At 44.6% G+C, this 19,282-nt stretch overlaps 1 protein-coding gene across 1 annotated transcript in view; it reads right to left on the reverse strand.

Annotated features, from left to right (window-relative positions):
- The window catches only part of LOC121276836 (ribonuclease MC-like), a 116,787-nt gene that overhangs the window by 40,198 nt on the left and 57,307 nt on the right, over positions 1 to 19,282 (reverse strand). The window contains exon 4 of the mRNA XM_041185380.1: positions 4,438 to 4,486. Coding sequence (XP_041041314.1) covers positions 4,438 to 4,486 — 49 coding nt within the window. The remainder of the gene's footprint in view (positions 1 to 4,437; positions 4,487 to 19,282) is intronic.

Genomic DNA, 19,282 nt, shown 5'->3' on the forward strand with positions numbered 1-19,282 from the left:
AAACACGTGACAGGCCTTCATTGATGGAATGTCATGTCTGATAGAGCCGTGTCTCCCTCACTGTTACCTGTATTCCCAAATTCTACATTCCTGTGTGTTACACTTGAGATGCAGCGACTGTGATGTGCAGCCACTGAGTTCTGAGCCCTTTAACAGCGCTAATGAAGCCAGTGGCTTTCATCGCAAGGAGGTCTTCCTGCTGTCTGTCTTTCTAAGCAGACTCCTGCTCGCTCCGGCAGCAGCAAGAGGTTGGAGGGTGACCCCAGAAAGGCCCCCCCAAGTGTCCATCCTTCCCCCTCACTGCCATTCTACAGCCTGCCATCCCCGTTGACCCCCTCGTCTTTCTCAACCTGACCCCTCGCCTCACAGCCCACTCCCAGTTGAAGTGCTCGGCTCTGAGAGTGGAGGCCTGCATTAGTGTCACAGCACAGTCTCAGTCACTGGGAGTAGGAGACCTCTGCACTCCAACCTCCCACAGTGCTGGTCACTGTCTGAACTTGGAGGCCTGCATTAGTGTCACAGCACAGGGGTGTCCCTCAGGACAATGAAAGGAAAGAGCAGGAGCAGACCAACCTGACAGCCCCAGCAGTGCGGTGTTCGTCACAACAAGACCAGCGCAGAGCTATGGCAGGTAGACTGTGGATGCTGAACTCACCTCCGAGTTACCAGTGAACTGAGGCCTGGCTTGTGCACGTCACCCTTTTCAAACAGACGTAAGGCCACCCTAGTTTCCCGCTGGCCTGACAGAAGATTGGAAGGCCGGAAAAGATTCCAGTGAGCAGCGGCTTAATGAGCATTCATGAAATGCTACTGAATGTAAATGGGATTCGTGCCTCTAATCGACAGGATAACTAATTAACCATGACCACACCGTCAGGAGAATGGTGAACAACTTTTACGCCAACGGGTTTCCGACTGTTTGCCTCCTGCTGGATTCTCCGCTCCTGCCCGTCACCAAAACTGCCACAGGCGGGAGGGAAAAATTCCAACCTAGGAGTGAGTTACAGGATGGGATCTAATGAAGGAGATTGTGGGGGGTGGGTTATGTATCAAGTAGCAGACATATACCTGGGAGTGAGTTACAGGATGGGATCTAATGAAGGAGATTGTGGGGGGTGGGTTATGTATCAAGTAGCAGACATATACCTGGGAGTGAGTTACAGGATGGGATCTAATGAAGGAGGTTGTGGGGGGTGGGTTATATATCAAGTAGCACACATATACCTGAGAGTGAGTTACAGGATGGGATCTAATGAAGGAGATTGTGGGGGGTGGGTTATATATCAAGCAGCAGACATATACCTGGGAGTGAGTTACAGGATGGGATCTAATGAAGGAGATAGTAGGAGGTGGGTTATGTATCAAGTAGCAGACATATACCTGGGAGTGAGTTACAGGATGGGATCTAATGAAGGAGATTGTGGGGGGTGAATTATATATCAAGTAGCAGACATATACCTGGGAGTGAGTTACAGGATGGGATCTAATGAAGGAGATTGTGGGGGGTGGGTTATATATCAAGCAGCAGACATATACCTGGGAGTGAGTTACAGGATGGGATCTAATGAAGGAGATAGTAGGAGGTGGGTTATGTATCAAGTAGCAGACATATACCTGGGAGTGAGTTACAGGATGGGATCTAATGAAGGAGATTGTGGGGGGTGAATTATATATCAAGTAGCAGACATATACCTGGGAGTGAGTTACAGGGTGGGATCTAATGAAGGAGATTGTGGGGGGTGGGTTGTATATCAAGCAGCACACATATACCTGGGAGTGAGTTACAGGATGGGATCTAATGAAGGAGATTGTGGGGGGTGGGTTATATATCAAGCAGCAGACATATACCTGGGAGTGAGTTACAGGATGGGATCTAATGAAGGAGATTGTGGGGGGTGAATTATATATCAAGTAGCAGACATATACCTGGGAGTGAGTTACAGGATGGGATCTAATGAAGGAGATTGTGGGGGGTGGATTATATATCAAGTAGCAGACATATACCTGGGAGTGAGCTACAGGATGGGATCTAATGAAGGAGATTGTGGGGGGTGGGTTATATATCAAGCAGCAGACATATACCTGGGAGTGAGTTACAGGATGGGATCTAATGAAGGAGATAGTAGGAGGTGGGTTATGTATCAAGTAGCAGACATATACCTGGGAGTGAGCTACAGGATGGGATCTAATGAAGGAGATTGTGGGGTGTGAATTATATATCAAGTAGCAGACATATACCTGGGAGTGAGTTACAGGGTGGGATCTAATGAAGGAGATTGTGGGGGGTGGGTTATATATCAAGCAGCACACATATACCTGGGAGTGAGTTACAGGATGGGATCTAATGAAGGAGATAGTAGGAGGTGGGTTATGTATCAAGTAGTAGACATATACCTGGGAGTGAGTTACAGGATGGGATCTAATGAAGGAGATTGTGGGGGTGAATTATATATCAAGTAGCAGACATATACCTGGGAGTGAGTTACAGGATGGGATCTGATGAAGGAGATTGTGGGGGGTGGGTTATATATCAAGCAGCAGACATATACCTGGGAGTGAGTTATAGGATGGGATCTAATGAAGGAGATTGTGGGGGGTGAATTATATATCAAGTAGCAGACATATACCTGGGAGTGAGTTACAGGATTGGATCTAATGAAGGAGATTGTGGGGGGTGGATTATATATCAAGTAGCAGACATATACCTGGGAGTGAGTTACAGGATGGGATCTAATGAAGGAGATTGTGGGGGGTGGATTATATATCAAGTAGCAGACATATACCTGGGAGTGAGTTACAGGATGGGATCTAATGAAGGAGATAGTAGGAGGTGGGTTATGTATCAAGTAGCAGACATATACCTGGGAGTGAGTTACAGGATGGGATCTAATGAAGGAGATTGAGGGGGGTGAATTATATATCAAGTAGCAGACATATACCTGGGAGTGAGTTACAGGATGGGATCTAATGAAGGAGATTGTGGGGGGTGGATTATATGTCAAGTAGCAGACATATACCTGGGAGTGAGTTACAGGATGGGATCTAATGAAGGAGATTGTGGGGGGTGGATTATATATCAAGTAGCAGACATATACCTGGGAGTGAGTTACAGGATGGGATCTAATGAAGGAGATTGTGGGGGGTGGATTATATATCAAGCAGCAGACATATACCTGGGAGTGAGTTACAGGATGGGATCTAATGAAGGAGATAGTAGGAGGTGGGTTATGTATCAAGTAGCAGACATATACCTGGGAGTGAGTTACAGGGTGGGATCTAATGAAGGAGATTGTGGGGGGTGGGTTATATATCAAGTAGCAGACATATACCTGGGAGTGAGTTACAGGGTGGGATCTAATGAAGGAGATTGTGGGGGGTGAATTATATATCAAGTAGCAGACATATACCTGGGAGTGAGTTACAGGATGGGATCTAATGAAGGAGATAGTAGGAGGTGGGTTATGTATCAAGTAGCAGACATATACCTGGGAGTGAGTTACAGGATGGGATCTGATGAAGGAGATTGTGGGGGGTGGGTTATATATCAAACAGCAGACATATACCTGGGAGTGAGTTACAGGATGGGATCTAATGAAGGAGATTGTGGGGGGTGAATTATATATCAAGTAGCAGACATATACCTGGGAGTGAGTTACAGGATGGGATCTAATGAAGGAGATTGTGGGGGGTGGATTATATATCAAGTAGCAGACATATACCTGGGAGTGAGTTACAGGATGGGATCTAATGAAGGAGATTGTGGGGGGTGAATTATATATCAAGTAGCAGACATATACCTGGGAATGAGTTACAGGATGGGATCTATTGAAGGAGATTGTGGGGGGTGGGTTATGTATCAAGTAGCAGATATATACCTGGGAATGAGTTACAGGATGGGATCTAATGAAGGAGATTGTGGGGGGTGAATTATATATCATGTAGCAGACATATACCTGGGAATGAATTACAGGATGGGATCTATTGAAGGAGATAGTGGGGGGTGGGTTATGTATCAACTAGCAGACATATACCTGAGAATGAGTTACAGGATGGGATCTAATGAAGAGATTGTGGGGGGTGAATTATATATCAAGTAGCAGACATATACCTGGGAGTGAGTTACAGGATGGGATCTAATGAAGGAGATTGTGGGGGGTGGGTTATATATCAAGTAGCAGACATATACCTGAGAGTGATTTAGAGACTGGAATCTCATTGCGGTTTGGAGAGCTGGTTTATAGTAATAGATAGCAGGACTGAAGGTGGAAGGCCACAAGAGCCACCTGTCTGTGACACTTCACTGGTAACACAGTTAAAACCCCCACTGGCGAATTGTGAGATTAAAATTGAGTAATTGTGGTAATTTGTACACTGGTTGTAGATGAAAGAGCCACGATAGTTAGTGGATAGTCTCTCTGAATTCAATGTGTTACTTACATTCATTACAGATGGGTCATAACTTTTCCCCTGACAACGTTGACTTGGCCTGGAAGAGATAAAAATTGAAAATGATTCATTGGGTCGAGAACTGGGCAGTAGCTGGATTTTGTGCTAATTAAAATTAAAAGGACGACCTGGTCTATCAGATCCCCTGCCGCTGTGCCAAGGGAGACCCTGCTCCACCCCTCTGCAGATTCCAGCTGTTTGTTCAATGATTTCAGGGTTCTCACTCTCATCCTGTATCTGAGACTCCACTGATTCCTCCACATGTGGGAGAAACCTTCAATGATCTTCTTTCATCATAAGGTCAGAAGTGGGGATCTTTGCTGATGATTGCACAATGTTCAGCGCCATTCAGAATCACAGAATCACACAGTGCAGAAGAGGCCCTTCAGCCCATCGAGTCTGCACCGACATGTGAGAAACACCTGACCTACCTACCTAATCCCATTTACCAGCACTTGGCCCATAGCCTTGAATGTTATGAGGTGCCAAGTGCTCATCCAGGTACTTTTTAAAGGAGGAGAGGCAACCTGCCTCCACCACCCTCCCAGGCAGCGCATTCCAGATCGTCACCACCCTCTGGGTAAAAAAGTTTTTCCTCACATCCCCCCTAAACATCCTGCCCCTCACCTTGAACTTATGCCCCCTTGTGACTGACCCTTCAACTAAGGGGAACAGCTGCTCCCTATCCACCCTGTCCATGCCCCTCATAATCTTGTACACCTCGATCAGGTCACCCCTCAGTCTTCTCTGTTCCAACGAAAACAACCCAAGTCTATCCAATCTCTCTTCATAACTTAAATGTTTCATTCCAGGCAACATCCTGGTGAACTCCTCTGTACCCCCTCCAGTGCAATCACATCCTTCCTATAATGTGGCGACCAGAACTGCACACAGTACTCCAGCTGTGGCCTCACCAAAGTTCTATACAACTCCAACATGACCTCCCTACTTTTGTAATCTATGCCTCAAATGATAAAGGCAAGTGTCCCATATGCCTTTTTCACCACCCCACTAACATGCCCCTCCGCCTTCAGACATCTATGGACACACACGCCAAGATCCCTTTGTTCCTCAGAACTTCCTAGTGCCAGGCCATTCATTGAATACTTCCTTGTCAAATGACTCCTTCCGGAGTGTATCACCTCATACTTTTCAGGGTTAAATTCCATCTGCCACTTTTCTGCCCATTTGACCAACCCGTCTATATCATCCTGTAGCCCAAGACACTCAACCTCACTGTTAACCACCCGGCCAATCTTTGTGTCATCCGCAAACTTACTAATCCTACCCCCCACATAGTCATCTATGTTGTTTATATAAATGATGAATAATAGGAGACCCAGCACAGATCCTTGTGGTATGCCACTGGACACTGGCTTCCAGTCACTAAAGCATCCTTCTGTCATCACCCTGTGTCTCCTACAACTAAGCCAATTTTGAATCCACCTTATCAAATTACCCTGTATCCCATGTGCATTTGCCTTCTTTATAAGTCTCCCATGTGGGACTTTGTCAAAGGCTTTGCTGAAATCCATAAAAACTACATCAACTGCACTCCCCTCATCTACACACCTGTTCACCTCCTCAAAAAATTCAATCACATTTGTTAGGCATGACCTCCCTCTGACAAAGCCATGCTGACTATCCCTGATCAAACCTTGCCTCCCCAAGTGGAGATATATTCTCTCCTTCAGAATTTTCTCCAATAGTTTCCCCACCACTGACATGAGACTCACTGGCCTGTAGTTCTCTGACTTATCTCCACAACCCTTCTTAAATAACCAAAGCTTTCTCACATCCCCTCTTTGCTCTCCTAATTGCTTTCCTAAGCTTCACCCTGCACTGTCTGTACTCCACCAATGCCTCCGTTGATTTGCTTCCCTTGTACCTGCTAAAAGCCTCTCTCATCCTTCTCATCATAACCTGAATATCTCTGGTCATCCACGGTTCTCTGGGCTTGTTACTCCTTCCTATCACCCTAGAGGGAACATGTTGAGCCTGTACCCTCCCCATTTCCTTTTTGAACACCCCCCACTGTTCCTCTGCAGATTTCCCCACAAGTAACTGTTCCCAGTCTACCTTGGCCAGATCCTGTCTTACTTTACTAATATCCACTCTCCCCCAATCCAAAAATTTTTTTGCAACTTGTCTATTTCTTTGTCTATAACAAACTTAAACTGTACCATGTTGTGGTCGCTATTGCTAAAATGCTCGCCTACCACCTCAGCCACCTGTCCGGCTTCATTCCCCAGAATTAGGTCCAGCCCTGTGCAGAGCCTGAAGCAGTCCATGTCCAAATGCAGCAAGACCTGGACAATATCCAGGCTTAGGCTGTCAAGTGGCAAGTAACATTCACGCCACACAAGTGTCAGGCAATGACCATCTCCAACAAGAGAGAATCCAACCATCGGCCCTTGACATTCAGTGGCATTACCTTTATTGAATCCCCCACTATCAACATCCTGGGGGTTACCATTGACCAGAAACTGAACTGGACTAGCCATATAAATACTGTGGCTACAAGAGCAGGGGACGGGAATCCTGCAGCTAGTGACTTACCTCCTGACTCCCCAAAGTCTGTCCACCATCTACAAGGCACAGGTCAGGAGTGTGATGGAATACTCCCCACTTGCCTGCATGAGTGCAGCTCCCACAACACTCAAAAAGCTCGACACCAACCAGGACATAGCAGCCGCTTGATTGGCATCACATACACAAACATTCACTCCCTCCACCACCGACGCACAGTAGCAGCAGTGTGTACCATCTACAAGATGCACTGCAGGAATTCACTAATACTCTTTATACAGGACCTTCCAAACCCATGACCACTACCATCTAGAAGGACAAGGGCAGCAGACACATGGGAACACCACCACCTGGAAGTTCCCCTCCAAGCCACTCACCATCCTGACTTGGAAATATATCACCGTTCCTTCACTGTCGCTGGGTCAAAATCCTGGAACTCCCTCCCTAACAGCACTGTGGGTGTACCTACACCACATGGACTGCAGCGGTTCAAGAAGGCAGCTCACCACCACCTTCTCAAGGGCAACTAGGGATGGGCAATAAATGCTGGTCCAGCCAGTGAAGCCCACAACCCGTGAATCAATAAAAAAGCAGTCCTCACTTCGCTTTAATTAGTTTGAACCTGTCTTGCAAGGTTTATAGAGTCAAAGAATGATAGAATGGTTACAGCACATAAGGAGGCCATTTGGCTCATTAAGTCTGTGCTGGCTCTCTAAGGGAGCCATTGCCTGCATTCTCCTGGTAAGCCTGCACATTCTCCCTTTTCAGATAATAATCCAATTCCCTCTTGAAAGCCTCAATTGACCCTGCCTCTCTCACACTCTCAGGACATACATTCCAGATCCTAACCTCTGGCTATGTGAAAGGGTTTCTCCTCATGTCTCCATTGCTTCTTTTGCCAATTACTTTAAATCTCTACCCTCTGGTTCTTGATTCCTCCACCAATGGGAACAGTTTCTCCCTATCTACTCTGTCCAGACCCCTCATCATTTTGAACATCTCTATCAAATCTCCTCTCAACCTTCTTCTCTCCAAGCAAAGCAGTCCCAACTTCTCCAGTCTATCTTCATAACAAGTTCCTCATCTCTGGAACCATTCCATGAATCTTTTCTGCTCTCTCTCCAATTTCTATTTTTCATTCTTTCATGGGTGTGGGTGTCACTGGCAAGCTCAGCATTTGTGGCACATCCCTAATTACCCTTGAACTGAGTGGCTTGCTAGGCCATTTCAGAGGGCAGTTAAGATTCAATCCCATTGCTGTGGGTCTGGAATCACATATAGGCCAGACCAGGTAAGCTCGGCAGATTTCCTTCCCTAAAACCAGATGACAGTTTCATGGTCACTTTCACTGAGACTCACTTTTAATTCCAGATTTATGAGTTGAATTTGATTCCGCCAGCTGCTGTGGTGGGTTTGAACCTGTGTCCCCAGGGCATTGGCCATGATCTGGGGATTACTAGTCCAGTGACATTACCACTGCACCACCATCCCCCCATAATGCTCCAATCCTTCCTAAAGTGCGGTGCCCAGAGCTGGACACAATACTCCAGCTGAGACTGAACAAGCGTTTTATACAAGTTTAACAAAACCTCCTTGCTCTTGTACTCTATGCCCCTATTAATAAAGCCCAGGATACTGTATGCTTTATTAACCACTCTCTCCACCTGTCCTGCCACCTTCAAAAACTTATGCACAAAAACACCCAGGTCCCTCTACTCCTGCACACCCTGTAGAATTGTACCCTTCATTTTATAATGTCTCTCCTCATTCTTCCCACCAAAATCTCCGGATTATCCCCAGTGCCACATTCCAGTGAGTACAGAAATAGGAGGATAAAGCAGTTGAATGTGTGTCTGGAAAGATGGTGCAGCAGGGAGGGCTTTAAATTCCTGGGACACTGGGACTGGCTCTGGGGGAGATGGCACCTGTACAAGCAAGACCGGTTGCACCTGAACAGAGCTGGGACTGAGTTCTTTGAGGGACATTTGCTCATGCTGTTGTGGAGGGCTTAAACCATCTTGGCAGTTAGTTTTTTAATAAGTTTTTTAAGTGTATTTGTTCATGGGACATGTGAGTCATTGGCAAGGACTGAATACAAGGTGTGCAGGAAAGATAGGAAAGGAAGGAAAGGAGGAGGGGTGGTGGTATTAGTTAAGGAGAGCATTGCAGTGCTGGAGAAAGAGGATGTCCCAGAGGGTTCAAGGACAGAATCAATTTGGCTCGAGATAAGGAACAAAAAGGGTGCAATTACATTGCTCGGTGTAATCTATAAACCACCAAAGAGTTAGAAGGATGTAGAAGAACAAATCTGCAGGGAAATTACAGAGCGATGCAAAAATTATCGAGGAGTTATAATGGGGGATTTTAATTATCCGAATATAGGCTGGGATAGTAATAGTGTAAAGGGCAGAGAGGGGCTAGAGTTCCAAGAGTGTGTTCAGGAGAATTTTCTTCAGCATTATGTATCCAGTCCAATGAGGAAGGAGCCATTGCTAGACCTGGTTCTTGGATTTGAGGTGGGCCAATTAGATCAAGTGTTAGTGGAGGAACATTTAGGGGACAGTGATCATTGTATCATAAGATTCAGGATGATGATGGAAAAGGACAAAGAACAATCCAGGGTAAGAATAATTAACTGGGGGAAAGCCAATTCCAATGGGGTAAGACCGGATTTGGGCCAAAGGAAAAATGGTAGCTGATCAATGTGCTACCTTCAAAGAAGAGATGATTCGGGCACAGTCAAGGTATATTCACTTGAAAGGGAAAGGTTGGGTAAACAAATGCAGAGCTCCCTGGTTAACAAAGGAGGTAGAAATTAAGATAAAGAAGAAAAAGTGTGCTTATGACAGATGTCTGGTGGATAATACAATTGAGAACCAAACAGAATACAGAAGTTTCAGAGGGAAGGTGAGAAAGAGAAGCGAAAAGGGAATATGAAAAGAGACTGGCAGTTAACATTAAATGGAATCTCAAAGTCTTTTATAGGCATATAAATATTAAAAGGGTGGCAAAAGGAGGAGTAGGGCCAATTAGGGACTGAAAAGCGAATTTACACTTGGACGAAGGGACTATGACTAGGGTATTAAATTAACACTTTGTATCTGTCTTTACCAAGGAGGTCGATGCTACCTGGGCCAGTGGCGGTGTCAGAGGACTGGAGAATTGCAAGCATTATGGCCTTGTATAAAAAATGGTGTAAGGATTAGCCCAGCAACTACAGGCCAGTCAGTTTAACTTCAGTGGTGAGGAAACTTCTCAAAGCAATAAATAGGGATGGACATGGACAAATGCAGGTTAATTAAGGAAAACCAGCATGGATTTTTTAGGGGAAAATCTTGTTAACTAACTTGCTGGAGTTTTTGATGAGGTAACAGGGAGAGTTGACGAGGGAAATGCTGCCCCTGGACTTCCAAAAGTCATTTGATACGATACCACACAATAGACTTGTGAGCAAAGTTATAGCTTATGGAATAAAAGGGACAGTAGCAACATGGATATGGAATTGACTGAGTGACAGGAAACAGAGATTAGTGGTTTGTGGATGTTGTTCAGACTGGGGGAAAGTTTGTTGTGGAGTTCCCAGGGGTCAGTGGTTGGGACCCTTGACTTTCCTGATATATATTAATGATCTAGGCCTTGGTGCACAGGGAACAATTGCAAAATTTGCAGATGAGAAGAAACTTGGAAGCATTATGAACTGTGAGGAGGATAATGTAGAAATTTAAAGGGACATAGTTGGTGGAATGGGCAAACATGATAGAGTGCAATGCGGAGAAATGTGAGGTGATTCATTTTGGTAGGAAGAACATGGAGAGACAATAGAAAATAAAGGGGACAATTCTAAAGGGGGTGCAAGAGCAGTTGAGCATAGGAATATGGGAAATAGGAGCAGGAGTAGACCATTGAGCCCCTTGATGCCTTTCAACAAGATTATGGCTGATCTTCCACCTCAACACCATTTTCTGCACTATCCCTGTATCCCTTGATATTGTTAACATCTAGAAATCTATCAATCCCTGTCTTTACTCAATGATTGAACCTCCACAGGCCCCTGGAGTAGAGAATTGTAAAGATTCACCACTCTCTGAGTAAAGAAATTCCTCCTCATCTCAGTCCAAAATGGCCTCCCCTTATTTTGAGACTCTCTCTCCTGGTTCTAGGCTCCCCACCTGTACCCCGACCCAGCCAGGGGAAACATCCTTCCTGCATTTACCCTGTCGAACCCCTTAAGTATTCTGGAGGTTTCAATGTGATCAACTCTCATTCTTCCAAACTCGAGAGAATACAGGCCCAGTTTCCTCAATCTCTCCTCAAACGACAATCTCACCATCCCAGAAAACAGCCTGATGAACCTTTCTTGCCACCCTCTATGGCAAGTATACCCTCCCTAATGTGAGGGGGGTGGGTGGGGCGGGGGGGGGGGTGGTGTGGGGGCAAGACTGTACACAATACTCCAGGTGTGATCTTACCAAGACTACATAACAGCAGCAAGACATACTTACTCCCGTATTCTAATCCCCTTGCGGTAAGGGCTGACTGCTTCCTATTTGCTTGCTGCACCTGCATGTCAGCTTTCAGTGACTCATGAACAAGGTCACCAAGGTAGCTTGGACATCAGCACTTCCCAATCTCTCACCATTAAAAATAAATACTCTATATTTCTGTTTTTTCCAAGTGGATAACCACATTTTTCCATGTAGTATTGCATCTGCCATGTTCTTACCCACTTACTTAGCTGTCTAAGTCACTTTAAACCCTCTTCACATCCTCCTCACAACTCACATTCCCACCTAACTTTGTGTCATCAGCAAACTCGAAAATATTACATTTGGCCCCCACATCCAAATCATTGATCGAGATTGTGAACAGCTGGGACTCAAGCACTGATCCTTGTGATATCCCACTAGTCACAGCCTGCCAACCTGAGAATGATCCATTTATCCCATTCTGTTTTCTGTCTGTTAACCAATGCTCAATCCATAGCAGTTATTACCCCCAATCCCTCATCTATTCCAGTAGTTACCTCCTCAACGAACTCCAGCAGGTTTGTTAAACACAATTTCCCTTTCAGGACTCTGTGTTGACTCTGCCCAGTCCAACCATTATTTTCTAAGTGTCCAGTTATTACATCCTTTATTATAGATTCAAGCATTTTCCCTACTACTGATGTCAGGCTAACAGGTCAGTAATTCCCAGTTTTCTCTCTCCCTCCCTTCTTAAATACTGGGGTTACATTTGCCACCTTCCAAACTGCAGGAATCCCCAATGCATCCACAATCTCTACAGCCACCTCTTTCACCACTCTGGGATTTAGATCATTATGTCGAGGGGATTTATTTACTTTCAGTCCCATTACTTTCCCCAGCACTACTTTTCTACTAATATTAATTTCCTTCAGATCCTCAATCTCACTTGTCCCTTGGTTCTTTTCAGGGAGGTTTTTTCTGTATCTTCCTCCATGAAGACAGATAAAGTGATTATTTAGTTTCTCCGCCATTTCCTTATCCCCCATTATAAATTCTCCTGTCTCTGCCTGGAATACACCCACATTTGTCTTTATTAATCTTTTGGGTTTTGCCTACCTATAGCAGCTTTTACAGCCTGTTTTTATGTTTTTTGCCAGTTGAAAATATTCTATTTTCTCTTGCTTTATCAGTTCCTTGGTCTTTTGTTGCTCAGTTTGAAAATGCTCCCAATCCTCAGGCATACTACTTTTTTTGGCAGTTTTATATGCTTCTTCCTTTGATCTAATAGAATCTTTAACTTCTCTTGTTAGCCATGGTTGGCTCACTTTTCCTATTGGCTTTTTGTACCTTATAGGAAATTTGCAATATGCAAACCATGTATTATTTTTTTAAATGCTAACTATTGCCAGTCTATTGTCAGCCCTTTTAATGTAGTTCCCCAATCTACCACAGCCGACTTGCCCCTCATACCTTCGTAGATTCCTTTGTTTAGATTAAAGACCCTAGTTATGCATTGAATTACATCACTTTCAAACACCATGTAAAATTCTATCATATTATGGTCACTCTTCCCTAATGGGATTATTAATTATCCCTTTCTTATTGCACAATATTAGATCCAATATAGCCTGCTCTCTAGCTGGTTCCTCAACTGTTCTAGAAAACCATTGCATATACAATCCAGGAATTCATCCTCCATAGCATTAGTGCTTATTTGGTTCACCCAGTCTGTTCCCCCAAGATTACTGTACATAACACCATAAGACGCAGGAGCAGAAGTAGTCCGTTCGGCCCATCGAGTGTGCTCCGCCATTCAATGAGATCATGGCTGATCTGATAATCCTCAACTCCACTTTCCTGCCTTTTTCCCATAACCCTTGATTCCCTTACTGATTAAAAATCTGTCTATCTCAGCCTTGAATATACTTAATGACCCAGCCTCTACAGCCCTCTGTGGTAAAAGTTCAATAATATCTTCCAAAAGGAAATTTAACAAACATAAGAACATAAGAAATAGGAACATTCGGCCTCTTGAGCCTGCTCCGTCATTCAATAAGATCATGGCTGATCTTCTCGTGCTTTGATTTCCATATTCTCATCTAACCCCGATAACCTTCGATTCCCTTGCCTAACAAGAATCTATCTACCTTTGCCTTAAAAATATTCAATGACCCTACCTCCACCACTTTCTGAAGCAGAGAGTTCCAAAGTCGCACAACCCTCTGAAAGAAAATTCTCCTCCTCTCTGTCCTATAAGGGCGATCCCTAATTTTAAAACAGTGCCCCCTACTTCTGGACTCACCCACAAGAGGAAACATCCTTTCTACATCCATCTTGTTAGGGCCATTCAGGATCTTGCATACTTAATCAAACCATCCCTCAACCTTCTAAACTCCAGTGGAAACAAGCCCAGTCTCTGAAACCTGTCCAACAGGTATTATACTTGTCATTACACCTCTAATTTTCTGATTTATATCATGCCCTACATTATCACAAATGCTTGGTGGCCTATAAACAATTGCAACTGATATTTGCTGCCCCATGCTGCTTCTTAACTCCATCAAAACTGATTCAACATCTTGATATTCCGATCTAAGATCCTCTCTCTTTAATGCACTTATCTCGTCCTTTATTAATAGTCCCAGCCACCTCCTCTTTCACTAGAAGGGATTAAAATTGATAAGGAGGAGGTATTGGATAAATTGTCAGCACTTAAAGTTGATAAGACACCGGGACCAGATGAATATTGAAGTGAGAGTGGAAATTGCAGAGGCGCTCGCAATAATCTTTCAATGTTCCCTGGATTCGGGGGAGGTGCCAGAGGACTGGAGAATTGCAAACATTACATCATTGTTCAAAAAAGGTTGTAAAGATCTGCCCTGTAATTATAGGTACGAGGTACTTGCTCCCTGTGTGGATGAGGAAAAGGGCTGTAGGGAGAATGAGCCAACTGACCACGGCACTGTGGCACAGGAGGCCATTCAAGAGGGGGGAGCAAAAAGACAAGTGGTAGTTGTAGGGGATTCTATAATTAGGGGAATTGATAGCTTCCTTTGTAAGCAGGATGGAGAGTCCCACATGGTATGTTGCCTGCCCGGTGCCAGGGTGAGGGACATCTCTGACCTGCTTGAAAGGATATTGGAGAGGAAGAGGGAGTATCCAGTTGTTGTGGTCCATGTCGGAACAAATAATAAGACTAGGAAAGAGGACCTGTTTGGGGATTATCAGGAACTAGGAACTAAATTAAAGAACAGGTTCTCAAGGGTTATAATCTCTGGATTACTACCTGAGCCACATGCAAATTGGCATAGGGATGTAAGAATAGGGGAAGTAAACATGGCTAAAGGGGTGGTGTGGGAAAGAGGGGTTCCATTTCATGGGGCACTAGCATCAGTATTGGAACAGGAGGGACAGTCTCCACCTGAACCGATCTGGGACCAATGTTCTAGTGAAAAGGGTAAATACGGTGGTCAACAGACTTTAAACTAGAAAGTTGGGAGATGGGGGGGGGGAGGGTAAAACTCCAAGAAGTATGACTAATGGGAAACAAAGCAGCAGGTTAGCGTGTGGGTGGTGGATTCAACTTCATGGAAAATTATGAAAAAACTGAAAAGAAAGGAGAGCCCATGAGAGGCTATTAAAGTCTCCAAAATGCAAAATAGGACAGAGTGTTTGGAAAGGGCTAGGAATCTAACTTCAAGCACATCAGATAAAGGGATGACAGTGAGAAGGGGGACGGGAAATACAGGACTGAAGGTGTTGTATCTGAATGCACGCAGTATACAAAATAAGGTAAATGAGCTTGTAGCGCAGATTGAAATTGGCAGGTATGATGTGGTGGGCATTACGGAGACATGGCTGCAAGGGGATCAGGACTGGGAGCTAAATATCCAAGGATATTTATACTATCGAAAAGATAGGCAGGTTGGCAGAGGGGGTGGGGTTGCTTTGTTAGTAAGAAATGAAATTAAATCGATAGCAAGAAACGACATAGGGTCAGATGATGTAGAATCTGTGTTGGTAGAGTTGAGGAACCGCAAAGGTAAAAAAACCATAAAGGGAGTTATGTACAGGCCTCTGAACAGTAGTCAGGATGTGGGGCACAAGATACACCAGGAGATAGAAAAGGCGTGTAAGAAAGGCAAGGTTACAGTGATCATGGGGGATTTCAATATGCAGGTAGACTGGGAAAATCAGGTTGGTAGTGGATCCCAAGAAAAGGAATTTGTGGAATGTCTACGAGATGGCTTTTAGGAGCAGCTTGTGGTGGAGCCACTAGGGAACAGGCAATTCTAGATTTAGTGATGTGTAATGGGACAGATTTGATAAGGGAGCTTAAGGTGAAGGAACCCTTAGGAGGAAGTGACCATAATATGATAGAATTTACCCTGCAATTTGAGAGGAAAAAGCTGGAATCAGATGTAACGGTATTACAATTGAATAAAGGCAACTACAGAGGCATGAGGGAGGAGCTGGCCAGAATTGACTGGGAGATGAGCCTAGCAGGAAAGACAGTGGAACAGCAATGGTAGGAGTTTCTGGGAGTAATTTGGGAGACACAGCAAAAATTCATCCCTAGGAAGAAAAAGCATACTAAAGGGAGGACGAGGCAACCATGGCTGACAAGGGAAGTGAGGGACAGCATAAAAGCTAAAGAGAAAGCATACAATGCGGCGAAGAGCAGTGGGAAACCAGTGGATTGGGAAGCCTACAAAGACCAACAGAGATCAACTAAAAAAGAAATAAGGAGGGAGAAGATTAAATATGAAGGTAAACTAGCCAGTAATATAAAAGAAGATTGTAAGAGTTTTTTAGATATATAAAGGGTAAGAGAGAGGCAAAAGTGGACATTGGGCCGCTGGAAAATGATGCTGGAGAAGTAGTAGTGGGGAACAAAGAAATGGTGGAAGAACTGAATAGGTACCTTGCATCAGTCTTCACGGTGGAAGACATGAGTGACATCCCCAAAGTTCAAGAGAGTCGGGGGGCAGAGGTGAGAATGGTGGTCATTACCAAGGAAAAGGTGCTAGGAAAACTGAAAGGTCTGAAGGTGGATAAATCACCTGGACCAGATGGATTACACTCCAGAGTTCTGAAGGAGATAGCTGAAGAGATAGTGGAGGCGTTAGTGGTGATCTTTCAGGAATCACTGGAGTCAGGGAGGGTCCCAGAGGACTGGAAAATCGCTAATGTAACCCCCCTGTTTAGGAAGGGAGTGAGGCAAAGGACGGGAAATTACAGGCCGATTAGCCTGATCTCAGTTGTTGGTAAGATTTTAGAGTCAATTATTAAGGATGAGATTTCAAAATACTCGGAAGTACATGGCAAAATAGGGCAAAGTCAGCATGGTTTCATCAAGGGGAGGTCATGCCTGACAAATCTGTTAGAATTCTTTGAGGAGGTAATGAGTAGGTTAGACAAAGGAGAGCCAATGGATGTTATCTACTTGAATTTCCAGAAGGCCTTTGACAAGGTGCCGCACAGGAGGCTGCTCAGTAAGATAAGAGCCCATGGTGTTAGGGGCAAGGTACTAGCATGGATAGAAGATTGGCTGTCTGGCAGGAGGCAGAGAGTGGGGATAAGGGGGTCCTTCTCAGGATGGCGGCCGGTGACTAGTGGAGTTCTGCAGGGGTCAGTGTTGGGACCACAACTTTTCACTTTATTCATTAATGATCTAGATGAAGGAACTGAGGGCATCCTGGCTAAGTTTGCAGATGATACAAAGATAGGTGGAGGGACAGGTAGTATTGAGGAGGCGGGGAGGCTGCAGAAGGATTTGGACAGGTTAGGAGAATGGGCAAAGAAGTGGCAGATGGAATACAACGTGGGGAAGTGTGAGGTCATGCACTTTGCTAGGAAGAATAGAGGCATAGACTATTTTCTAAATGGGGAGAGAATTCAGAAATCTAGAGTGCAAAGGGACTTGGGAGTCCTAGTCCAGGATTCTCTTAAGGTTAACTTGCAGGTTGAGTCAGTAGTTAGGAAGGCAAATGCAATGTTGCCATTTATTTCGAGAAGACTAGAATATAAAAGCAGGGATGTGCTGCTGAGGCTTTATAAGGCTCTGGTCAGACCACATTTAGAATATTGTGAGCAATTTTGGGCCCCCTATCTCAGGAAGGATGTTCTGGCCCTGGAGAGGGTCCAGAGGAGGTTCACAAGAACAATCCTAGGAATGAAAGGCTTAACATATGAAGAACGTTTGAGGACTCTAGGTCTATACTCGATGGAGATTAGAAGGATGAGGGGGGGATATGATTGAAACTTACAGAATACTGAAAGGCCTGGATAGAGTGGATGTGGGGAAGATGTTTCCATTAGTAGGACGGACTAGGACCCGAGGGCACAGCCTCAGAGTAAAGGGAAGACCTTTTAGAACAGAGATGAGGAGAAACTTCTTTAGCCAGAGAGTGGTGAATCTGTGGAATTCACTGCCACAGAAGGCTGTGGAGGCCAGGTGATTGAGTGTATTTAAGACCGAGAAAGATAGGTTCTTGATTGGTAAGGGGATCAAAGGTTACGGGAAGAAGGCGGGAGAATGGGGTTGAGAAACTTATCAGCCATGATTGAATGGCGGAGCAGACTCGATGGGCCGATTGGCCTAATTTCTGCTCCTATGTCTTATGATCTTACAGACCAGTCAGTTTAACCTCGGTACTGCGGAAACTTTTAGAAATAATTATTCAGGATAGAATTAATAGTCACATGGAAAAGTGTGGATTGATTCGGAAGAGTCAGCATGGATTTCTTAAAGGAAAATCGTGTCTAACTAACTTGCTGCAGTTTTTTGAAGAGGTAACAGAGATTGTTGATGAGGGAAAGACTGTTGATGTGGTGCATATGGACTTCCAAAAGGCGTTTGATACAGTGCCACACAACAGCCTTGTGAGGAAAGTTATAGGTCATGGAATAAAAGGGACATTAGCGATGTGAATACAAAATTGGCTGAGGAATAGGAAACAGAGAGTAATGGTTAATGGGGGGTATTTTTTGGGCTGGAAGATGGTTTGCAGTGGAGTTCCCCAAGGGTCGGTATTGAGACTCTTGCTTTTCCTGATATACATAAATGGTTCACAACTTGGTGTGCAGGGGACAATTTCAAAGTTTGCGGACAACACAAGACTTGGGAGAATTGTAAACTGTGAGGGGGACAGTGTAGAACTTCAAAAGGACATTGACACATTGGTGGAGTGGGCAGGTAGGTGGCAGATGAAGTTCAATGCAGAGAAGTGAGGTGATACCCTTTGATACAAAGAACATGGAGAGACAGTATAAAATAAAGGATACTATTCTAAAGGGTGTGCAGGAGCAGAGAGACGTGGGTGTATATGTACATAAGTCACTAAAGATGGCAGAACAAGTAGAAAGAGTTGTTTCTAAAGCATACAGTATTCTAGGCTTCATTAATAGGGGCATAGAGTGTAAGAGCAGGGAAGTTATGATGAACTTATATAAGACATTGATTAGACCTCAGCTGGAGTATTGGAGTATCCTTACTTGAGGAAGGATATAGTTGCATTGGAGGTGGTTCAGAGGAGGTTCACTAGGTTGATTCCAGAGATGTGGGGCTTGTCTCTTTATGAGGAGGGATTGAGCAGTTTAAGCCAATACTCGCTAGAGTTTAGAAGGATGAGAGGAGATCTAATTGAGGTATATAAGATGCTAAAGGGGATAGACAAAGGAGACGTGGAGTGGATGTTTCCCCTTGTGGGGAATTCTAGAATGAGAGGCCATAGTTTTAGGCTAAGGGGTGGTAGATTTAAATCAGAGATGAGGAGGAATTACTTTTCTCAAATGGTCGTGAATCTGTGGAATTCACTACCTCAGAGTGCAGTGGATGC

This window comes from Carcharodon carcharias, chromosome 4 (genome assembly GCF_017639515.1).
Source record: "Carcharodon carcharias isolate sCarCar2 chromosome 4, sCarCar2.pri, whole genome shotgun sequence".
Taxonomy (NCBI): domain Eukaryota; kingdom Metazoa; phylum Chordata; class Chondrichthyes; order Lamniformes; family Lamnidae; genus Carcharodon; species Carcharodon carcharias.